The 25,707-nt window shown below is 46.5% G+C and overlaps 1 protein-coding gene across 1 annotated transcript in view; it reads right to left on the bottom strand.

The window, feature by feature from the left end:
* Positions 1-4,887: 4,887 nt before the first annotated feature.
* The window catches only part of LOC306923128 (protein O-mannosyl-transferase TMTC2-like), a 57,765-nt gene continuing 36,945 nt past the window's right edge, over positions 4,888-25,707 (bottom strand). Inside the window, exons 9-10 of the mRNA XM_079501152.1 lie at positions 19,271-19,334; positions 4,888-5,631 (exon numbers count right to left, since the gene is read on the bottom strand). Coding sequence (XP_079357278.1) covers positions 5,446-5,631; positions 19,271-19,334 — 250 coding nt within the window. The 3' untranslated portion in view covers positions 4,888-5,445. The remainder of the gene's footprint in view (positions 5,632-19,270; positions 19,335-25,707) is intronic.

Raw genomic sequence — 25,707 nt, forward strand, 5'->3', positions numbered from 1 at the left:
CCATCTGTTCACTTAGTTAATGGTCAGGGCCCTGCACCCTCCGCAGCCCACCCATCTGTTCACTTAGTTAGTGGTCAGCTGGGCATTTTGAGCATGTTTATTTTAATGATCAATCAATTGATTGTGTTCCATCTTGTAAAAATGTAACATACAGTATAGTAGGCCTACATTTTTTATTATCAGTTTCACAATTAACACTAATTGATTGATTTATTATTGATAAGATTAAGTGTTTTGACACATTGAGGGTCCACTTACAATATCCTAATAGCCCACAAGGGGGCCCCGGCCCACAGGTTGAGAATCACTGAGTACCAGAATCCAGACGTCAGAACCACAACCATTGGGTGAGGATTTTTCCCCAATTCAAAGATCGTATCGTTTTGTTTGTTTTTATCACGGGAATGTGCTCTTTTGTTTTATCACCAAATAAATTACATCCGTGGAGCTTGCACAAAAAACAAATTTCACCCACATTTTACACATGTAAACCTGAAATGTGACAATAAAGAAGACTTTAAGACTTAAGACTTAATTTTCTTTCTGTAGGAAAGTTGTCAATTCTCAGTAGTTCCATCAACCAAACGAATATTTTAATTTGTCATGAAATCTGAAAGTGCTTCAGTGGAGAAAATTGATCTCCTAATGAAGCTTCCCAACACTATACTTCTGGGTTTCACCGCAGTATTAATTCAACTTTCTCTTATATGATTTATTTTTTTATCTTTTACACAGTTAACTTAAACATGATCATTATTATTCTTTAAGTCTATGGGGGTTTGAAAGGGTTGTGGTTTTTCATGTCTTTCTTCAGTCCTCTATAACTGTGGGAAGTGAAAGGTGTGATGGAGGAACAGGCTTCGTGAACATCCTACTGTAACTGCATCCACAGTTGAGACACGATCACCAAAATACAGATCAGTGTTGACTCACATCAGGACCAGTAACCATGACAACCAGCTAGTAAACATTAACATCCAACCGTTTTGTTCAAAAACAGCCAGTAATCACACAGATGCCCAGTTGTGTTGTGAATTCAACCAGTGGTTCACAAACGGTCCATTTGTACACTCTCAAGAGTAACAGAGCGGTAACGGGTCCATTTGGTTCCCATAACTATCATTTTAGCCCGAAGATCCCCTTGCATGGAACACCCTCAGAAGATCCCCTTGCATGGAACACCCTCAAGTTCCCTTGCATGGAACACCCTCAAGATCCCCTTGCATGGAACACCCTCAAGCACTCTCTGGGAATCCCTTGCATGGAACACCCTCAAGCCCTCTCTGGGAATCCCGGCCCGGGACCCCATACTTTGAGAACCACCGACTCAAACACACATTTAAATATCACGTACCGTGTTGTGGGAAATACTGACACGTTCCTTCCGTTGGCGAAAGAACAAGGCATCATAACATCATCTCCATAAAGCATATTGACCTCGGGGAGCTATAAGGGGAAGGTGCGTGTCGGGGAAATATAGCAAACCATTGCCTATTCAGTCTTATTCTGTACCATTTCTCAGTCTTTATGGGTAATGGGGTATTAGTGTACAATACATGTGACCAGTGGTGAGAAGAACGAGACGTGAACACATCACATCAGCTAAAGTTCTGTCACTAATACTTACACATGAAACACAGTGCCAGCTGTTTCTGTTGCCACGGTAACACGAAGAAATAACTTAAAAACTAACAGTGTTTTGTGTGATAACAACATGGCGAAAGAATGTTTGACTTTCACAAAATATATATCTTCCTCTTTACGCGTAGAAAGGTGCTGTCGTCTCCTTGGGGAGACAATTTTGTATTGAAAAACTGAATGATGATATATGATGCATATGTATAAAATGTATTGTCTACCCCAGCAATGACAATAAAAAACAATAAGTTGAAAAAAAAGAAAGGTGCTGTCAAGACACCGCTCGTTAACCCTCGACGACAGCAAACAATGTTATGACTGAATGAATATTTACACAGTGGAGCCTTTGTTTGAAACTAATAGAGAGAGGATTGATGAGGTGGGGGTGTTTTTAGAAGAGGAAATACTTGAAATACTTGAAAATCTTCAGACGGCCCACCCATCTGATATCGTAAAACACGTCAGCCGAATGCATTTGTCGAGCGGACAGTTGGTTGGGGTACGTTGTGTGTACATTCTCAAGATTATGTTTATTGCAATGATGAGTTAATGGATTTGCGTTCCAACTCGGATCAATCAATGGAACTAATGTAGTATACAGTGGGGTTCCCTTCGTTGTTGCCTGCAGGTCAAATAGGTACCTCTAGTACTTCTCCTCAGCCACACCCCTAGTCCAACCCCCAGATTCTTCTTCTAAGTTCCTATTTAAAATTCCTATTTAAAGCAAAAATACTGTGACCGGATCAGTAAAATAATAGTGTTGTTTTTTTAACCAATTATTTAGGGGCCCCTCACGGCCCACAAGGCTGGGAATGAATCGCTGCTTTACAGGGAAGTGCACACATAGACATCAAAGGGGGCTTCAGCCCCTGCCCTTTTACCTGTCTGTAAAAACAACTGCCCAACTTTCCAGACCACCACGAATGCAGCATTTACTATGGTTGAACGTGAACAGTATTTTGCGCTGAACAAAGTTGTTTAGAAATCCATGTCGTTACACACCGCATCTCCACTAGCTAAACGGAGTGCTGGGTTGCGCCCCGAAAATAGCTGATCTGCAAGCTCTCAACAAGAGGAACAGAAAGAGCTTCTGAGGAGAAACGAGGCTGGCTGCTCCGCTGCTGCTGCTCCATTTACCGTTTCATGTACACCACGTTGCTATATATTAAGATTCATTTTATACAAACACACAAAGAAAATGAACATTTAAAAAAACAAAAAACAGATGAGACATTTTAACAAATCCCTCCTCAGCCATTCCATGGAAGTGCTGCTAATTTGATCCACACGACGCACATTATGACCTTTCCATGACCAGTGTGTGTGGAAGCAAGGTTAATTAAATAAGGTTAGGAAGCGAAGACCGTACGGTGGACTCCATAATTTGGGCATGTACAACTTCCTGGTCTCAATTGCGCATGTTTCTTTCCTTCCAGGGAGCAACATGGAGTCCACCGTACACGGTCTTCGCTTCCTAACCTTATTTAATTAACCGTGTGTGGAAGCAGGAAGTCATGGTGCCCGAGATGTCCTCCATACCACTGTGTGTGTGAACAAGAATCCAGTTGAGACGTGACGGATTCCAGTGACACCTGCATGCTACACTGAGGGACATTCCAAGACACACTGAATTAGCACAGTGGTTCTCAAACCTTTTTTTAAAGGGATTGTGACATTAAAAAAAAAGTTTTTGTAATTTTTGTATTTTTTCGTTACTGCCCAACACTACCTATAAGGGTGTATAGAGGGTATGCGCGTGACATCATCAAACCCGGAAGTTATGCAGGAATGCCTACTGAGTGGCAAAAAATACTTTCTGGCCTTGACAACCCACGCATCCAAACAGAAAAGTCCTGTCTGATTGCATTAAACAATGTTAAAGTCACTTTGCATGTTGCTTTGACACACGATTTTCCACTCGATGTGCCATTCACTTTAAGCATGCGCATACCCTCTATTGGGCTACCCTGAGGGGGTCCCTGGACCCTCTATTGGGCTACCCTGGGGGTCCCTGGACCCCAGTTTGAGAACCACTGCATTAGCACTTCCTTTGAACAATACTGTGGCTTCCTGGCCTCCCAAAACCCAGTGGTGGAAAAAGTACTCAATTGTTTTACTTAAGTAAAAGTACCAATACTGCAATTTAGAACTATTTCGTTACAAGTAAAAGTACGGAATTGAAAATGTACTTGAGTAAAAGTACAAAAGTATAGGCATCAAAATGTACTTAAAGTACTAAAAAGTAAAAGTACTCATATTGCAGAATGTCCCATTTCACAAGTTCAAAATGTGTACAAAATCTATTGAAAATAGCCGATCTACAAGCTCACAATTATAGCTATTTTCAAATGGCCAAAATGTATACAGGGTTGAAGTGGTTAATGTATGTTTTCTAATAAAAATTAAAATCGCCAAAGTAACTAGTAACTAAAGTTTTCAAATAATTGTAGTGAAGTAAAAGTAAAAATGTTGGCTCCGAGATGTAGTGGAGTAGAAGTAAAAGTACCGGAAATTGGAAATACTCAAGTAAAGTACAAATACCTCAAAATTGTACTTAAGTACAGTACTTAAGTAAAAGTACTTAGTTACTTTCCACCACTGCCAGAACCTGAACAGTCGGTTAGTTATGACACGTGTAGTGGCTTCACCCGTCTTAAGAAAAGTTCAACCAGTTGATTCCCTTTTTTTTCCTCCAATTTCTCAGAAGTTCTCTAAAAGCTCTGCTACATCTGGTTTACAATAATAGCGTTATTATTCATATCTGACAATGATGCTTTCTACATCAAAGTTTGTGTAATCTCATTAGCAAAAGAAAACGAACGAACAAGTGAGCACCTGAAAAGAATACACAAACAAGTGAAGAGACAGTTTACGTGTCAGAATGTAACGGTAATGAATTGCTTGGATTCCCCTTCATTGTGTCAAATTGGACAAAACAAACTAACTAAAAACATAATAAAACCATAACCATAACGAATTAGAAAGATCTTCCCCATCATGTACAGACTTCAGTGATCATAAGGCCTAGTTCAGACCAAAGATTTGCAACGAGACAAAACCGGTTTAAGCCCGATTTATACTCAGTCGTGCAAACGGTATCACACGCTGAAAATAGCAGACATACAAGCTCACAACGCATCGCGGATGCGATGCGTTGTGAGCTTGTATGTCTGCTATTTTCCGTCATGCGACGGAGCGTAAATGTAACCATAGGACGCTGCAAAGAATCACAGCGCTCTGAATCACCCTTAAATGTTTATTAGATCAAGAGCTTCATTAAATGGTTCGTGTACTGACCTGCTTCTTAGCACGATGCTCTGGGATGTCATTTCATCCCGTCTCATTATTTTCTTGCACAGCCCCCGAAACAAATTCCAAACCCTAAAAAATACGACTTTTTTAAGCCACGGTTGTTCATTTAAAAAACAAACCCTAGTGTTGCCACAATCCTTCATTGCTGTACCTGATGGCCTCACTCCAGGTTTAAGTGCTCTATTTAGAAAATTAAATTAAAACCATGGTGCCTCTGAGAGAGCACACACATCCTTGGATGGAGTTGGAGGGAATCCAAAGTGTGTGGTAATAACGTCAGCGGATCCTCAGAGGAGAGAGAGGCTGGCCTGAAGTGCAGGACTCTGCAGTCATTTAGAAGAGCTGCTGCACAGTATATAGGCATGTCTCCCCTGAACAAACAATCTCCTTCATATGCATACATGCCCTCTGGACGGGGAAGGAGAGCCGGCTTTGTCCTTTCTCCCCCGGCCTGGCACACAGATGGTGGGGCAGGTGGTATAGTGGGGAGGGAGCTCAGGGCGCCGTGGTGGAGGTCCTCAAGCCCTGCTTCTCCATGATGTTCCACAGCTTGCGCAGGTTGGACTGGGTGATGGCGTCGTCCGGCTTCAGCTGGAGCGCCCGAAGGTAATTGGCCTCGGCGTCGTACAGTTTTCCGTTGAGGTGGAGGATGGCTCCGAGGTTCATCAGCGCTGCGGGGTACTGTGGACCACAAGGACAGAACAGGGTTGTTTATTTTCCCCCAGAACTTAATCATTACATTGTATACACCAGTATAGTTCTCAAACTTTTTTTATGCCAAGGATACCCAAATTATTACATATATTTGGCTGTGGACCCCCATCTGAAAAGGTTTTGTGCCAGGGACCCCCATGAGAAAAGATTTGTGTTAAAAAATTCAAAACACTGTCAAGTTTTTTCAAAAATAGTGTGAACTTGTATTTCGTTTGAATAGACAACATTTAAAAATATGGATAAAGGGGTCCAAATCATAGTGAACAAATTTAGCTCGGGACCTACTGGAACCCCCTCTATGACCCCTGGGGGTCCCCGGACCCCACTTTGAGAATCACTGGATTAGGAACTGTGTCCAAATAAAGTGTTTTTTGAGCTGCCACTGGCTTCGTGCTACGCATTTCTATGGTAAAGACGTGCTGGAGCGCTCCTCCTCTTCCCAGTGCTGAGCATAGCGTTAAAGACGTGCTGGAGTGCTCCTCCTCTTCCCAGTGCTGAGCATAGCGTTAAAGACGTGCTGGAGTGCTCCTCCTCTTCCCAGTGCTGAGCATAAAGACGTGCTGGAGTGCTCCTCCTCTTCCCAGTGCTGAGCATAAAGACGTGCTGGAGTGCTCCTCCTCTTCCCAGTGCTGAGCATAAAGACGTGCTGGAGTGCTCCTCCTCTTCCCAGTGCTGAGCATAAAGACGTGCTGGAGTGCTCCTCCTCTTCCCAGTGCTGAGCATAAAGACGTGCTGGAGTGCTCCTCCTCTTCCCAGTGCTGAGCATTGCGTATTCAGTGCTCTCAAGTACTTTTTTGGCGAAGAGCCCTTGGTACTTCAAGCTGAATATACTGTAGTTCAACTTTTAGAGAGGGGCGCCCTTCGTCAATGTCACGTTTGATCCTCCTGGCTGTGTCTGACAGCCTGGTCGTTTTTCAGTGTGAACCGACTTTGAATCGCTACCACGGCCATGAGTCCATGTCTGCCGTTGTTTGTAGTGATGGGAGATTAATCGGCAAACACATCGGTATTGGCCGATTTTAGTTGTTTTTAGATTAATCGGCATCGGTTCGATTAATGATAATTATTAATCGGTCTGTCTTAAAACAAGCCCAAAGTAACAAGCTTGAACAGATCTACAAGCTCACAATATTAAATATAAAAGGTATTAAAGTTAAATCGGTTATATCGGTAATATCGGTTATCGGCCATAACAGCAATTAATTATATTGGATATCGATATCGGCCAAAATGTCTCATCGGCCCATCCCTCTATAGGGCCGAGGACAAGGGTTCCCAAAATGTTCAGGGCAAATAATCTTTATTTGAACTGGGGACCCCCCACGTGATTGGTGTATTGACGGGTGCATAATTGCATATAACACCTTCAAGGATTGTTTCCAAATTGTATAGGGGTTTGCAAAAGCAACATGGAAAATAAATCTGAATTCAACATTGAATTGTCTGAGAGTGACTGTAAAACACAACATTCTTCAACAACTTCTAAAAGATGGAGGGAATTTGGGTGAAAGAATTTCACCAAAAATCTAAAGTAAACAACTGCGGGAGAGCAGCAATATTGTTGGAGACTGTGGGCGTTAGGGTTAGTCAGTCACTGAAGCAATTCACTGTTAACGATATAACACTATTGTTTCCAGCTAAGTTCGAAAGAAAAATACAAAAATAGGGAAACATCACAATGAAACACTAAAAGCTCAACCAATTACCCCATGACAATACAATTGTTTCCCCAACTGTGGACCAATGTCAGCGCGGGTTCATACACATAAAGCAACAGAATAAGTAGTCATTTTGGGAGGCACTTGACATGAAACAGTGGCTGCAGTAGTTAGTAGATAGTTTCATCTACGGAGACTATCCAGCAGTCCTATATGTGACATATTGGGGCTAGCAGCTCCTCCAGACTGTGGGACAGTGTTTTTTGGGGGGTTCTGGTCCTCTGTCTGTCCCTGCATCCTGTCGGGAGCCACAGGGGTCTTTGAAGTGGTTCCTAGATTAGGGTGACAATCCTACTATGAATGTGCCACGTCTCTGTGTGTCTGCGTGTGTGTGCGCGTGTGTGTACGGTTGTATGGGTACTATGATAAGTTGACAGCCGGTATTATTAGGTTCCCAAGTTGCATCGCTCTCAAGTAGGCCGGTGGCCGACGGGCACGTACAGGTCTAGTATTTTAAAATACCCAAACCGGGAAAATAGCCAATGAGCTCCTGCTCATCTTGTGCTGATCTTGTAGATCTGCTAGTTTTGCTAATTAGATTTTTGGCAACAGAACAAAACATTTAGTTCTGAGACACAATTTGGCAATGACTGTTGATTGAATACATGCCACACTATACCCTGGAGTGACCACATCAGATCTCCATTTTCGAAAAACCTGAGTAGTATACTAGTATAGACATTGACACTTTTAGGGAAATGATAACACTCAGGACTTGGCTGTGTAGTAACGCTGCGTAAATTGCCTGATGATTTCACAATGAATGCAGGTCGAGCTGCACTGAGAACATGCTACAGTAGTTATGAGAAATGTGGAATGATACAAATGTCACTTTTTTCAATAAATTGTGAATTTCTGTGGAGCCGTGCTGCTCACCGTCAAAAATGATTATGGTATCTTGACATTTACCATTGTATCACCAGTCTTCACTACTCTTTACCCAATTAGCAGTTAAACTGTGCAGACAGGAAGAAAATGTCAGCACTGAGCTTGCAGATCATTTCTTGCTAAATATTAACTTATTTTTAGAGATGTCCCGATACTGTATCGGTATCGGGAAAAGTATCGGATCGGCCCTTATTTCTCATATCGGGTCATATCGGTATCGGTGAATATGCCAGTCTAACCACCGATCCCACACAGGGGTAAGGGGTTGACACAGGTAAATAAAATGTTGGGACATGTGGAGTTTGCTTTGGAGTTGCCCAAACTGCAAAACTGCACATTTGAGTGAGGAGTCTGCTATAAACACAACACCAGATATATAGATAGATAGCTATAAACACAACATGAGATCACAACACTGGTATCGGTATTGAGTATCGGTATCGGCTAACACAGAAATTGAGGTATCGGGATCGGATCGGGACATCCCTACTTATTTTCATAAAATGTTCACTTATGACATGCCCAGCACAGGGACGCTGTGTATATAAATATTTCAGAATTATTTTCATTAACAAATTAATAAGTATGCATAGTAAGCTAAAACAAGTAATAATAAGCCTGTTTGAGCATATGACTATTTGACCTATGCATGCATTATATTGTATATTTCATAGTGAAGGTACAAGGGAGTTCTCACATAGCGCGAGAACATTCATCTTAGCTTTTCTCCACACCGAGAGCTGTGGCCGCGCGGCGCGGTCCTGCCCCGGTCCACTCCCATCATCTCTGTTTTCACACTGTCAACTTTAGATGACTGATGCTCCATGCATGAGGATTTCAATGGGAAAAAATACGCACAATAGTGCTTCTCCTCTCATAGGGGAAATTAAATTGATTCATAAATCAAGACGGACTCTGTGCAGAATAACCCATTCTGGGCGGGAACCCCTTTTGGTGTTAGCATTGTGTTATGCTTTAGCTATTGAAAAATAGCAGATCTACAAGCTCAAGCTACTAGCTTGTAGGTCTGCTATTTTTGAAAAATCGAAGAACGACTGACATAGAAACATAGCTTTTTCAGAAAACTGTCAGGATGTAGAAGACATTTTTAGAATCTGATCTCAGGTCAAAATGGGATAATCCCCTTGTCTCTTAGAGGGAGGCCATCCGTCCCTCAACACACATAACACAAATATATTCACTACAGACACCGTGGCCAAAGTAAAGGCTGACACCACCAATACTCCCTGTCTTGCCGACTGAGTTCAAGTGTGTTAAAGCATTTAATTGCTAGATGGAAAACCACTTGTGATTTTCATCTTATAGCGTCGGGTTCAAATGTAACCACAAACCGTGCTCTCCCCAGCAGTCTCACACAGGCTGCATAGCTACGCTTTAAAACCTTTTCTGGGAGTTTGACTTAGTGTTCACGGGAGGAGCCAGGGCTCGTTTAGAGGCATTCTGGGACCATTTAAGTAATAAACTTCCATCTAGTTGACCTGTGATTGAGGGTCAAACCACAAAACAAGGTTCCAGAATCAATTTTCCAAGGTGTTTTATTTTCCTTTTCTTTGTTTTAACTGTAAAGAAAAAAATGCTACCCAAAAAGTATAGACCAACATGTCGGGGTAAATGGTAAATAAATGGTGCATTTATATAGCGCAGGGATGTCAAACTCAAATACACAGTGGGCCAAAATAAAGAAATCGGTCGAGGTCGAGGGCCGGACTGTGTTTCAACACACGGGCACCGCGGTCATGAGGATGTCCCAGGCAAACAGCAAAAAAGTAAATGCATTTAAAACTGAAAATGCATTATTATTAAGCTCAGTTTCCTGTTCTATGATCCTCACCAAGCACTGCTTTCATAGTATGTGATATGTGCCAATGCACTCGCAGTGCATTGTGGGACTTGTAGTATTATGGTGGTCCGTGCAATATACCAGAGGGCCAGTTCTAATACTAATTAAATATCATCCCGCGGGCCAAAGATAATTCATCCACGGGCCTGATTTGGCCCCCGGGCCTTGAGTTTGACATATATGATATAGCGCCTTTATCCAAGGCGCTTTACATAGATTGTGCATTACATTCACCCATTCACACACACATTCATACACCGATTGCGGCGGAAGCCATGCAAGGTACCAACCAGCACATCGGGAGCAATTTGGGGTTCAGTGTCTTGCCCAAGGACACTTCGACATGTAGACAGAAGGAGCCGGGATTCTAACCGCCGACCCATGGATCATTGGACGACCTGCTCTACCTCTTGAGCCACAGTCGCCCTGGCCGTATAGTAATCAAATGTATTGATTATAAAACAATTATCAATTTGAATAACATCATTTATTTTTAGAAAATAAAGTACAAGCTTTCAAATCACAATGCGAAAAACGGTGAGCTCGTTAATCAGCTATTTTTGCACGACACTGTTAGACAGTAAATCAGGCTAATTGATGAATCATGTGTTATTGTTCCTTCATGGACTTGGGGCAGTTTCCTAGCGTGCGTGCGTGCGTGCGTGCGTGCGTGCGTGCGTGCGTCGGGGGGGAATTCCCCAGACATCACTAATATGGAGACCCAAGGACACTGGTCTGCAGAGATATGCAGTTTAGCAGCCAGTCCAGCCACAGAGGAACCTGATTCATTCATCATGGACGGAGTCACTCTGACCACAAAGAACACGCAGTCCCATGGACGGAGGAGTCACTCTGACCACAAAGAACACACAGTCCCATGGCGGCTGGCTCCTGTTTCAGCACTCTGACACACAGAAGGTAACGCCCTACTCGCCATGGGAACATACCGTAGTACAATCTGTAGCAGTGATACTCAACCTTTTTCATTTCGATGACCCCCAGTTTGATACGTTTCGCATTAGGCCACAGACCCGCATTTGATTACTTTTCTTTCTTTTCTTTTAACTCTTAACCCTTTTAGTGTTTTAAGCATTATGTTATTCTTTAGCTATTGAAAAATAGCAGATCTACAAGCTCATAGCACGGCACCGAGTGCCGCGCTACAAGCTTGTAGGTCTGCTATTTTTAAAAAATCGTGAAAATGTAGTGCAAATCTTTGAATATATATTCTTTCAGAGCGAAAAGTTTTTAACTCAAGTCTTTGATTCTGGGAAGGTCCCTGACTCCCTGGAACAACATGTTTTCAGATGGGGGTCGGCAGCCAAATACAGATAATTCTGGGGGTTCTTGACGTGAAAAAGTTTGAGCACCACTGACATAGAAACATTTTTTAAATAGTTTTCAAATGAATGCTTGTCGTCCAAACTAGTGTGCATAGGATATAGGTTATAACTATAAAATGACGTCAACACAGCTTATGGGCGGCCTCAGAACCGCACACGGTTTTTAAAAGCTCCCAAAATGGTTTATTAATAACAGAGCGGACAAAGCAATAAAACATTCCAGCCTAACCGGCCTTCGTCAGGTATACTCACCTGGGACAATCTGTTTCATAAGCACCGTTTCCTATGGCATAAATACAGGTTGTCCATGGGTTGTTTGAAATATGCAAAATAAATTCCTTTTTTACATCCATTGTCAAGGATATTGACCTACCGATCCTATACAAACTTACTGCGAAGACATGCAGTGTAACTGCATTAACACTTTAATTGCCCAGGGTTATTTAATCCATTACATCATAGCGCCCAGTCGATTTATAAACACGGACCCCTTTTACCGACGGACCGGATGTTGTTCCGGATGTGGCTGTAGCAGCTAGATGTAGCCACACCACTCTAGAGCCGATCGACAACAACGGGAGGTAAGAATAAATCTATCGCGACTAGCGACTGGACAGCAGAGGGCCGTCTAACACAGGATGTTTTTTTTTATAATTAGACGGGATGATTTAGATCGCGAGTTATTAACGTTTTAAGATTTTCGTTGTCGTCGGCTAAACAGGGGAGGAACATTTTCGATGACGTCTCAGTGTTGCACAACATCGAGGATTGCACAACAGGCTCTCCTAGGCTGTGGAGAGATGCGATCTGTTTTCATATCAATAAACTTCGTCTTTTGGATCAAACTTCGTCTTGGGCGTCGGGCGTTACTAATAGAAAGGACAAAGAACTTCGTCCTGGGCGATGGGGGTGTTAACTACGGTATTACGGAGATGATTTTGACCAGACTGCGAATGTCGCAGTTGGTGTGTTACAAGCTTAGTAAGCCTTAAAGTACATAACATGAGCTCATATTCACTTTTTCTTTAATGTGCGACATCATGTTTTGGATGAAAGACGTGCACTTGGCGTGCACGATGTCATAAAGCAGGCTTTAATATTACAGAATAGATGAGATGTGGTGCAGACAAGTGTGTATATAAACACATCTCTGGGGTGAATTTAGTCCGACTGTCTTGACGAGACAAATGAAAACCATCTGCGCTGCTTGTTAACCCGTTCTGGGCGGGAACACCCATTTGGTGTTCCCGCCCGCATTATGTTATACTTTAGCTGTTGAAAAATAGCAGATCTACAAGCTCATAGCGCGGCACTGAGTGCCGCGCTACGAGCTTGTAGGTCTGCTATTTTTGAAAAATCGTGAAAATGAGGCGCAAATCTTTGAATATGACCATATATGACCATAATATGGTCATATATGGTCATATTCAAAGATTTGCGCCTCATTTGAGTTTGAGGCGCAAGTTAAAAAAGAGTTTGAGTTAAAAAACGTTCACTCTGAAAGAATATATTATATTCTTTCAGAGTGAACGTTTTTTAACTCAAATCTTTGCTTCTGGGGGGGTCCCTGGAACAACATATTTTCAGATGGGGGTCGGCGGCCAATTACATATAGTTTTGAGTCCTTGACATGAAATTGTTTGAGGACCACCGACACAGAAACATAGGGTTTCTCATGATTTAGAAGACATTTTGTAGAATATTTCTCGGGTCTAAACGGGTTAAGAGAGATGAATCAGGGATGGAAGTCAATGAGGGAGGCAGACCTCGGGTTCTTGGGCTTAACGAGGGGAAACACCATCATGTTGCTAAACAAAGCTCTCTCTCAGATCCTCCGGAATCAATCAATTAGTTTATTTAAATCGTCTTTGAACAGCTAGTGCACAATGAGACAGAATTACATAGACACAGTCATAGAGCATTGTTTTCAATATTAATCTACTCCGTGGCTCTGAAAAATGTTCATGGCAAAGACATTAATTAATGTGCAAAATTTACAAAATCTTTCCAAAAATATATATATATTTTTTTTCAAAACTTTTAGAAAATATATCTTCAAACTCATTGTGAGCTTGGAGATCGCCTATTTCAAAATCGCTGACATATATAGGATTAAAGTGGTTATTTTTTTAATGTTTTTTTTTGTGGCTTTCGCCTTTATTTTATACTTTTTTATGGAGGGACAGACAGTAGGCTGACAGGAAATGGGGAGAGAGAGATGGGGGGTGACATGCAGTAAAGGGATCGGGAGTCGAACCCGCGGCACACTGCCAGACTCGGACTACTGGCCAAGGTGCCTGGACCGCTGAGCCACGGCCCAGGCCTAAAGTGGTTATTTTTGTGAACCTCGGCGGTCCCTGAACCCCACTTTGAGAACCGCTGATCTACTGTACTTTTCCCGGGGGGGGGGGGAGGAGAGGAGGGGAACACATGTGGCGTGGAGCAGCACACAGATTCCTTCTGCATAGGAATTCAACAGACTCCTGGTTTTCCTCTCAGCACAGCTGTAGCAAAGCTTCAAAAGCTCTGCACATCCCCCCCCCCCACCCCCCCCCCCCCCCCCCCTCTTTCCCTCTCCGCCCATGTGGACCTCTCACCTCCCTCGCCTTGCCTTCCCTCCTCTACTCTCCAAAGCTTCCAGCTTTCATTGCTCGATCCCACCCCACCCACCGCCCACCGCCCACCACCACCAGTCCGGTGTTCTCTTGTGAGGCTCGCTCAGTTATCACCCACGCCCGTTGCTGCACTCTTCAAACTTTCTACTGCCTTTTTTCCTTACACGTCTTTCATCTGCAACACTCAGCAACGTTCCTCCGTTTTTTAACGTTCTTGTCACGCCGTGACCCTCCAGCCTCCGCACGTACCCTTATTCCCAAACCTGGGTTAGTAGCAGTAGTGAGGCAGCAAGAGGTGAAGTATATAAGCCAGCCGTATGAAGGAACATATGTAGGCTATAACATACTGTACATACTACATACTGGAAACACGGCCCCAGTGCACACAACGTCCCGCGCAGGAATCGAACCCAGGACCTTCTAGCTGTGAGGCGACAGCACTACTAACTGTGGCACCGTGACCCTTTTTACTGTCATTTTATGTCTTTTATATTTGTAGGCCTATTTATGTTCATAAAATTAACATAAGTATAACTAAATGCATAAATAAAAAAAATAAAATCAGGATTCCAATTAAAACAAATTGCAAAAATAGCAGATCTACAAGCTAAAAGTTTTGCAGTGCTACTTTTGTGTGACATAGAATGAGGAAAAAAGGTTAAAATACAGAGATAAGAGGTTTCTTCCCGACAGACAGTAAGCTCTGGAGTGGGAGTGGAAATATAGTGACCCTCGTCTCGTCTCCATCATCAAAGTTGCGCCCATGCACCCTGGGCTATAAAACACAGGATTCACACGCATGCACTGCACGCACAGGCTGGCAGGTTGGGTTCTGGAACGACTCGGTCGTAAGTCTACATAACGGCACAACATAGACATTTAGGTGCAGACGATCTAATTGGAAGGGCAGACGTTCATGGTACATATAGTCATACAGATGGGGCACTTTGAAGAGTGACCGCTGTAGGCCATGATGCATCGGAGTGACCGCTGTAGGCCATGATGCATCGGAGTGACCGCTGTAGGCCATGATGCATCGGAGTGACCGCTGTAGGCCATGATGCATCGGAGTGACCGCTGTAGGCCATGATGAATCTGATAGGATTTAGCTCCTCTGGTATAGAGGATTTAGCTCCTCTGGTATAGAGGATTTAGCTCCTCTGGCTCCTCTGGTCCTAGGACTAGCCAATTACAATTTAGGGAAAAAAAACAATTTAGAACAAATAATCAAGAAGAACGTTATTTTTTTTTAAATACAATAGACTAACATAACGTGGCATTATAGCATACTTTATTCATATTTTTTTAATCGTATCATCGAGAAGAATGCTTGAAATAATCCAGCCCTATATAGGACTCTATACATCAGCAAACTCCTCAAATGGATGCAATTGCCTGCTCGTTCCCGGAGATTAAATACAAGACTTAATTGTATTGTGTTTTATTGTGTCCGGATACACACTACACTGGCCATTAATACTGAAAAGACTTCTTCTAATCAGGATACAGGAACAAACCGAACAGCTGCAGGTCAAACACATTTTCCTACCGACCTCAGACCAACACAACAAGTCCCTGCTGTCAGTGTCCAGGTCCTGGAACACTGGCCTGTCCAGGTCCTGGAACACTGGCCTGTCCTGGTCCTGGAACACTGGCCTGTCCTGGTCCTGGAACACTGGCCTGTCCAGGTCCTGGAACACTGGCCTGTCCTGGTCCTGGAACACTGGCCTGTCCAGGTCCTGGAACACTGGCCTGTCCTGGTCCTGGAACACTGGCCTGTCCAGGTCCTGGAACACTGGCCTGTCCTGGTCCTGGAACACTGGCCTGTCCAGGTCCTGGAACACTGTCCAGGTCCTGGAACACTGGTCTGTCCAGGTCCTGGAACACTGGCCTGTCCAGGTCCTGGAACACTGGCCTGTCCAGGTCCTGGAACACTGGCCTGGAACACTGGCCTGTCCAGGTCCTGGAACACTGGCCTGGAACACTGGCCTGTCCAGGACCTGGAACACTGGCCTGTCCAGGTCCTGGAACACTGGCCTGTCCAGGTCCTGGAACACTGGTCTGTCCAGGTCCTGGAACACTGGCCTGTCCAGGTCCTGGACCACTGGCCTGTCCAGGTCCTGGAACACTGGCCTGGAACACTGGCCTGTCCAGGTCCTGGAACACTGGCCTGGAACAGGTCCTGGAACACTGGCCTGGAACAGGTCCTGGAACACTGGCCTGTCCAGGTCCTGGAACACTGGCCTGGAACACTGGCCTGTCCAGGACCTGGAACACTGGCCGCTGCTCGTTTCAGGTCCTGGAACACTGGCCTGTCCAGGTCCTGGAACACTGGCCTGTCCAGGTCCTGGAACACTGACCTGTCCAGGTCCTGGAACACTGGCCTGTCCAGGTCCTGGAACACTGTCCAGGTCCTGGAACACTGGCCTGTCCAGGTCCTGGAACACTGTCCAGGTCCTGGAACACTGGTCTGTCCAGGTCCTGGAACACTGGTCTGTCCAGGTCCTGGAACACTGGCCTGTTCAGGTCCTGGAACACTGGTCTGTCCAGGTCCTGGAACACTGGCCCGTCCAGGTCCTGGAACACTGGCCCGTCCAGGTCCTGGAACACTGGCCCGTCCAGGTCCTGGAACACTGGCCCGTCCAGGTCCTGGAACACTGGCCCGTCCAGGTCCTGGAACACTGGCCCGTTCAGGTCCTGGAACACTGGCCCGTCCAGGTCCTGGAACACTGGCCCGTTCAGGTCCTGGAACACTGGCCCGTCCAGGTCCTGGAACACTGGCCTGTCCAGGTCCTGGAACACTGGCCTGTCCAGGTCCTGGGACACTGGCCTGTCCAGGTCCTGGGACACTGGTCTGTCCAGGTCCTGGAACACTGGCCTGTCCAGGTCCTGGAACACTGGCCTGTCCAGGTCATGGAACACTGGCCTGTTCAGGTCCTGGAACACTGGCCTGTTCAGGTCCTGGAACACTGGCCTGTCCAGGTCCTGGAACACTGGTCTGTTCAGGTCCTGGAACACTGGCCTGTTCAGGTCCTGAAACACTGGCCTGTTCAGGTCCTGGAACACTGGCCTGTCCAGGTCCTGGAACACTGGCCTGTCCAGGTCCTGGAACACTGGCCTGTCCAGGTCCTGGAACACTGGCCTGTCCAGGTCCTGGAACAGTGGCCTGTCCAGGTCCTGGGACACTGGCCTGTCCAGGTCCTGGGACACTGGCCTGTCCAGGTCCTGGAACACTGGCCTGTTCAGGTCCTGGAACACTGGCCTGTTCAGGTCCTGGAACACTGGCCTGTCCAGGTCCTGGAACACTGGTCTGTTCAGGTCCTGGAACACTGGCCTGTTCAGGTCCTGAAACACTGGCCTGTCCAGGTCCTGGAACACTGGCCCGTCCAGGTCCTGGGACACTGGCCCGTCCAGGTCCTGGAACACTGGCCCGTCCAGGTCCTGGAACACTGGCCCGTCCAGGTCCTGGTACACTGGCCTGTCCAGGTCCTGGTACACTGGCCTGTCCAGGTCCTGGTACACTGGCCTGTCCAGGTCCTGGAACACTGGCCTGTCCAGGTCCTGGTCCTGGAACACTGGCCTGTTCAGGTCCTGGTACACTGGCCTGTCCAGGTCCTGGTACACTGGCCTGTCCAGGTCCTGGAACACTGGCCTGTCCAGGTCCTGGTCCTGGAACACTGGCCTGTTCAGGTCCTGGAACACTGGCCTGTCCAGGTCCTGGAACACTGGTCTGTCCAGGTCCTGGAACACTGGCCTGTCCAGGTCCTGGAACACTGGCCTGTCCAGGTCCTGGAACACTGGTCTGTCCAGGTCCTGGAACACTGGCCGCTGCTCGTTTCACTGCCAAAGCCCTGTGACTAAGTGTTGTTATCATTATTCTTTTCAATCCAAGCCGCCCTCAGAACTGCCCCGGCCTCTCCTTTGAAGTCTCTGATGGATGCTGTGAGCACACAAACCTCTGCTGCAGCTTAGTGGAAATGTATAGGACAGGGGTTCCCAAAGTGGGGTCCGGGGACCCCCAGTGGTCCTTGAGAGAGTTCCAGGGGGTCCCCAGCTAAATTATAATTATAGGAACCAAATGGACCCTTATGGGTCAGAAAAGCACCCAGATTGTGATTCCTTAAACCAGGGGTTCTCAACCAAATTATTTTAGGGGGTCCCCCAGATTATCATTATTTGTTTTTGTCTGTTTGGAGGTAGCCAAAATTATAAACATGTTACACAGATTTATAACTTGCTTTCATCCACTTTTTCAAAAATAGATGATCTTCAAACTCATGCTGTTTTCGCTATGAGAAGTACAGTGTGTGTGTGTGTGTGTGTGTGACTGTGTGTGTGTGTGTGTGTGTGTGTGTGTGTGTGTGTGTGTGTGTGTGTGTGTGTGTGTGTGTGTGTGTGTGTGTGTGTGTGTGTGTGTGTGTGTGCTGTAAGAAGGGGGGGCCACAGGGACAAAGCTTTGGGGTCTGTCACGTTTAGCCCGTTGACTCTGACTCACCCTATACTTGACATTACTGCCAAACACTTTACAAAAGAATAACAGTTTGTTTGCCATTGGATTCCATTCCACACATTTCAGTATGGTATTACAAAAAGAAAACTTGACAGAAAAGATTCATTCAACAAAGAAGAGTCTGTCAAAACATGGCATAGCGTCACCAACAACAAGCGTCACCACAACTTAAAACATTTTTATATTCACAAGCCTTTGCACCACCGACATGATCTTGCACCTTTCCTTTTTAGATTACTTTGTCCTATTTGCCTGTTTTTTTACTATTGACGTCTTCTGCACTGAATTGTACTGTATTGTATTGTATTGCATTTTATTGTATTGTATTGTATTGTATTGTATTGTATTCCACTATATTCTGCCTTGTGAAGCACTTTGGTAAAATGAGAGTTGTTTTTAAATGTGCTATATAAATAAATTTGATTTGATTTGATTTGAATGACTTATTTGGCCTACAGGTTGCATTACGAAAATATATGGCACTCCACTGAACAGTCAAGGTGCTTTGCGAGATTAGCTCCAGAATCATGTATGTATGGACAGACAGACAGACAGACAGACAGACAGACAGACAGACAGACAGACAGACAGACAGACAGACAGACAGACAGACAGACAGACAGACAGACAGAGGGCTGATTAGCCTGCAGGGGGCAGTAGTAGGTACTCACATCGGGTCTCAGACTCGCTGCCTGTCCATAGTACTTCTCTGCGGCTTCGTTTAGACTGGCTTGCCTGCGAAGGGAAAAACAGAGGGTTGATCATCACTCATCTTTATTGCCCTGACTTCAGACAGAGGGCCTTGAGTCCCTGTGTTTACTGGGGCTCAGGGGTTGAGTCCCTGTGTTTACTGGGGCTCAGGGGTTGAGTCCCTGTGTTTACTGGGGCTCAGGGGTTGAGTCCCTGTGTTTACTGGGGCTCAGGGGTTGAGTCCCTGTGTTTACTGGGGCTCAGGGGTTGAGTCCCTGTGTTTACTGGGGCTCAGGGGTTGAGTCCCTGTGTTTACTGGGGCTCAGGGGTTGAGTCCCTGTGTTTACTGGGGCTCAGGGGTTGAGTCCCTGTGTTTACTGGGGCTCAGGGGTTGAGTCCCTGTGTTTACTGGGGCTCAGGGGTTGAGTCCCTGTGTTTACTGGGGCTCAGGGGTCACTGGGAAAATAATGGTGAGCTGATGGCTGCGGGGAGAACGAGAGCCAATCATAATTGACCTTTAGCTAAGCCCCTCACCAAACTGCTTTGTTTTCCAATCACAGCTAAGCATAACATGGGTTAGATAAACCTCTCCACCAATAGTTTTCCTATATGATAAAACATTTGTTTTAAACAATAAATGTCACGCAACTTATTTTTCCAGTGCATACGGCGGGCCTTGTTGACGGATTTGGAAGAGATTTTTAAGGTCTGGTTTGGCTGTCTCACACTAGAGCATTGGTTCTCAAACCCCCGTAACTCTGAGAGAGGACTAATGGAATATATGGACCTGTGGAACCATCCTACTATAAATGTCTCTGTGTCTCTGTGTGTCTGTGTGTCTGTACGGTTGTAATGCACGTAACTCAAGAACTGTTCGCCCCACCGACTTCACATTCGACACACGCGTTCCACACCCCCACAGGGAGTGCAGTGCCCGGCCTCGAGTTGGTCGGACCCACGGTTCTCCAGAACCAACACAAAAGGCTCTGCTCAGGCTCTGCCAGTGGGCCTAATCAGTCCCCATACCTGTGCAATTTCCAGCCTCTGCCTCAGCCAATTGATTGCCATGGCAACCCCACACCTGCAAATTGATTACTTAACCAGTACACTTTTCACAGTCAGTTTGCACTCTTCAGTCACAGGCAGACAGACAGATACAGAGATCTCCATGTACAGTATGGGCACAAAAGGGACACAGACAGATAGTTATAACGGGTGCTATGACAAGTTGACAACGGGAATTATTAGGTTCCCAAGTTGCATCGTTCTCAAGTAGGCCGGTGGCCGACGGGCACGTACAGGTCTAGTTTGAATAAATGAGGACACATTATGGGATTTTGATGAGCAACAGCCTTTTATTTTCCCTGACTCCTGACATCATTTTTGTATTCCTGCTACTCCCGTTGATGGTCGCCCACGTTCAGTTGGCGCACAAGCAGATCCGTTTAATCGGCAGAATTGTGTTTGCTTCTCTTCCAAATTGCCCTAATGAAATAGACGCCAGGGGCAGCAGGGGCAGGGTTGAATAGACGCCAGGGGCAGGGTTGCAGGGGCAGGGTTCCAGGGGCAGGGGCAGGGGCAGGGGCAGGGTGGCAGGCATACCGAATTCAGTAGCAGATGACACTCTGATTGGTTTATTTCTTGATTAATTAAGAGACTAAATAACCCCTTTCATGCATTAGTTGACAATTGTTTTTCACCCAGATTATGCACCGTTTAACTAGCAGAAATGCAGTTGGACATGCAAAATGTAACTTGGGTCTGGTCTTGAGTCCGAGGAGTTTATAAAGATGTAGCAATATCAGACTCAAACTGCAACAAAAACAACAACCTTTACACATAATCACTAACTCAGAACCAGGCTATAGAGTGGATACTGGATAGGCAGAAATAGAAAATAAAATAATGTTACATAAGCCACAGTGCAAAGCAAAGGGACATCAGTCAGGACAAGCGTGCACAGATCCCTGGAGACCTCAGTGCCTGTGCTCATAAAACCTGCAGTCAACACAAGCATGTTTTCCATTATACTTTGTTTGCATCTTTGTTCACAATTCAATGTTCTGCCTCTATTATCGTGCTATATATTAAGCAGACTGTTCCTCTTGGCTTTCATGTGTATTAATACTACTATAACCTTCACGACCTGCAGCTGCATGCTGCATTTCACTGATGGTAACAATTGTCTCACTGCAAACAGTTTATCTTTGACAATGTCAAGGACAGAGTTGCGAAGGCGGACCGAGGGGCCCCTAGGGAGGGGCCCTTAGGTCCCAATGATGAAAGAGAGCAAGGCCTTCAGAACTGCAGCTTCATTAAGGTTGTCTCGACATATTAAGGGATCAGCGTCCACGACAGGGAGGAGAAGCTTTCAATACAGGTCAACCAGGACACCCTAAATGCTGGCTTTTCATGTAATCGTTAGCATGTGTTACGAATAGGCCTACACTTCATTGTATAGTCAATAGCTAGAATATGCGTTTTCAAAAATAGTATTTTTTTTATCATCGCCATATGTATCTGCGATGACGAAGAATCTTATATTCGACACCTGGAGATTTTTTAGGGGTTTAAAATATGGATCAGTCGTAGGAAAGTCTTCTATTTCAAATGCAGAATAGCAAGTGCAGAAACTGATATCCACAGCAGAGCAGACATAAAACAAATTACTCCCAAGAAAGTGACACATGATACTGTTGTTGCGTTTTAAAAACAAATGAGCCATTTAAGCTCCATATGTGGGCACGGTCGCAGCCAAACCGCAACGCTATTGGCTGGTCAAGAGAAGCGTGTACATGGATGCTATTGGCTGGTCAAGAGAAGCGTGTACATGGATGCTATTGGCTGGTCAAGAGAAGCGTGTACATGGATGCTATTGGCTGGTCAAGAGAAGCGTGTACATGGATGCTTTACCCATGAAGTCACAAGAGTCGGAGAGAATTAAACTAATATTATAATGGACTTTGCTGATTCCTCTGATGTGCTTTCCACTTATATACACTATACACAGATATAATATGACAGTTGACATTACTTAATTATGTGTCTATCTGTAAGTTCCATAATAAGTCCTTACTGAAAGTTATTTTCATGTTCAATAAGTTTACAAGATCAGCTATAAAAGCCTCACTGTTCCTCCTGTTGTTCCTGGATAGGCAGAAATAGAAAATAAAATAATGTTACATAAGCCACAGTGCAAAGCAAAGGGACATCAGTCAGGACAAGCGTGCACAGATCCCTGGAGACCTCAGTGCCTGTGCTCATAAAACCTGCAGTCAACACAAGCATGTTTTCCATTATACTTTGTTTGCATCTTTGTTCACAATTCAATGTTCTGCCTCTATTATCGTGCTATATATTAAGCAGGAGGGGGCCTAGGATAGAGCCCTTAGAGCGACAACAGGAGGGGGCCTAGGATAGAGCCCTTAGAGCGACAACAGGAGGGGGCCTAGGATAGAGCCCTTAGAGCGACAACAGGAGGGGGCCTAGGATAGAGCCCTTAGAGCGACAACAGGAGGGGGCCTAGGATAGAGCCCTTAGAGCGACAACAGGAGGGGGCCTAGGATAGAGCCCTTAGAGCGACAACAGGAGGGGGCCTAGGATAGAGCCCTTAGAGCGACAACAGGAGGGGGCCTAGGATAGAGCCCTTAGAGCGACAACAGGAGGGGGCCTAGGATAGAGCCCTTAGAGCGACAACAGGAGGGGGCCTAGGATAGAGCCCTTAGAGCGACAACAGGAGGGGGCCTAGGATAGAGCCCTTAGAGCGACAACAGGAGGGGGCCTAGGATAGAGCCCTTAGAGCGACAACAGGAGGGGGCCTAGGATAGAGCCCTTAGAGCGACAACAGGAGGGGGCCTAGGATAGAGCCCTTAGAGCGACAACAGGAGGAGGCCTAGGATAGAGCCCTTAGAGCGACAACAGGAGGAGGCCTAGGATAGAGCCCTTAGAGCGACAACAGGAGGGGGCCTAGGATAGAGCCCTTAGAGCGACAACAGGAGGGGGCCTAGGATAGAGCCCTTAGAGCGACAACAGGAGGGGGCCTAGGATAGAGCCCTTAGAGCGACAACAGGAGGGGGCCTAGGATAGAGCCCTTAGAGCGACAACAGGAGGGGGCCTAGGATAGAGCCCTTAGAGCGACAACAGGAGGGGGCCTAGGATAGAGCCCTTAGAGCGACAACATGAGGGGGCCTAGGATAGAGCCCTTAGAGCGACAACAGGAGGGGGCCTAGGATAGAGCCCTTAGAGCGACAACAGGAGGGGCCTAGGATAGAGCCCTTAGAGCGACAACAGGAGGGGCCTAGGATAGAGCCCTTAGAGCGACAACAGGAGGGGGCCTAGGGTAGAGCCCTTAGAGCGACAACAGGAGGGGGCCTAGGATAGAGCCCTTAGAGCGACAACAGGAGGGGGCCTAGGATAGAGCCCTTAGAGCGACAACAGGAGGGGGCCTAGGATAGAGCCCTTAGAGCGACAACAGGAGGGGGCCTAGGATAGAGCCCTTAGAGCGACAACAGGAGGGGGCCTAGGATAGAGCCCTTAGAGCGACAACAGGAGGGGGCCTAGGATAGAGCCCTTAGAGCGATAACAGGAGGGGGCCTAGGATAGAGCCCTTAGAGCGACAACAGGAGGGGGCCTAGGATAGAGCCCTTAGAGCGACAACAGGAGGGGGCCTAGGATAGAGCCCTTAGAGCGACAACAGGAGGGGGCCTAGGATAGAGCCCTTAGAGCGACAACAGGAGGGGGCCTAGGATAGAGCCCTTAGAGCGACAACAGGAGGGGGCCTAGGATAGAGCCCTTAGAGCGACAACAGGAGGGGGCCTAGGATAGAGCCCTTAGAGCGACAACAGGAGGGGGCCTAGGATAGAGCCCTTAGAGCGACAACAGGAGGGGGCCTAGGATAGAGCCCTTAGAGCGACAACAGGAGGGGGCCTAGGATAGAGCCCTTAGAGCGACAACAGGAGGGGGCCTAGGATAGAGCCCTTAGAGCGACAACAGGAGGGGGCCTAGGATAGAGCCCTTAGAGCGACAACAGGAGGGGGCCTAGGATAGAGCCCTTAGAGCGACAACAGGAGGGGGCCTAGGATAGAGCCCTTAGAGCGACAACAGGAGGGGGCCTAGGATAGAGCCCTTAGAGCGACAACAGGAGGGGGCCTAGGATAGAGCCCTTAGAGCGACAACAGGAGGGGGCCTAGGATAGAGCCCTTAGAGCGACAACAGGAGGGGGCCTAGGATAGAGCCCTTAGAGCGACAACAGGAGGGGGCCTAGGATAGAGCCCTTAGAGCGACAACAGGAGGGGGCCTAGGATAGAGCCCTTAGAGCGACAACAGGAGGGGGCCTAGGATAGAGCCCTTAGAGCGACAACAGGAGGGGGCCTAGGATAGAGCCCTTAGAGCGACAACAGGAGGGGGCCTAGGATAGAGCCCTTAGAGCGACAACAGGAGGGGGCCTAGGATAGAGCCCTTAGAGCGACAACAGGAGGGGGCCTAGGATAGAGCCCTTAGAGCGACAACAGGAGGGGGCCTAGGATAGAGCCCTTAGAGCGACAACAGGAGGGGGCCTAGGATAGAGCCCTTAGAGCGACAACAGGAGGGGGCCTAGGATAGAGCCCTTAGAGCGACAACAGGAGGGGGCCTAGGATAGAGCCCTTAGAGCGACAACAGGAGGGGGCCTAGGATAGAGCCCTTAGAGCGACAACAGGAGGGGGCCTAGGATAGAGCCCTTAGAGCGACAACAGGAGGGGGCCTAGGATAGAGCCCTTAGAGCGACAACAGGAGGGGGCCTAGGATAGAGCCCTTAGAGCGACAACAGGAGGGGGCCTAGGATAGAGCCCTTAGAGCGACAACAGGAGGGGGCCTAGGATAGAGCCCTTAGAGCGACAACAGGAGGGGGCCTAGGATAGAGCCCTTAGAGCGACAACAGGAGGGGGCCTAGGATAGAGCCCTTAGAGCGACAACAGGAGGGGGCCTAGGATAGAGCCCTTAGAGCGACAACAGGAGGGGGCCTAGGATAGAGCCCTTAGAGCGACAACAGGAGGGGGCCTAGGATAGAGCCCTTAGAGCGACAACAGGAGGGGGCCTAGGATAGAGCCCTTAGGAATCCGGTCAACTAAGTATGGGGTGAGTAAGTGGTTAAATAATGGTGGTGGTTAAAGTGTAAAATGGCCCCTTATAAGTCCTGTTTTAACCCACTCTTACTGTGGCTAATGGGAACCCAGAGGACAATGAAAGGCAGCAACATGAACCAGTGTCGTGGTGTGAACCCAAAGCCCTGGGGAAACAGCTGCAAGACTACAAGATGTTGATGTTGGTCAGAAACCTTGTATCTCCATATTTGAAAAATCGTGAAAATGTGGTACAAGTCTTTGAATATATATTCTTTCAGAGCGAACGTTTTTAACTCAAATCTTTGCCTCTGGGAGGT

The sequence above is a fragment of the Electrona antarctica genome (assembly GCF_951216825.1).
Source record: "Electrona antarctica genome assembly, chromosome: 5".
In the NCBI taxonomy this organism is placed as follows: domain Eukaryota; kingdom Metazoa; phylum Chordata; class Actinopteri; order Myctophiformes; family Myctophidae; genus Electrona; species Electrona antarctica.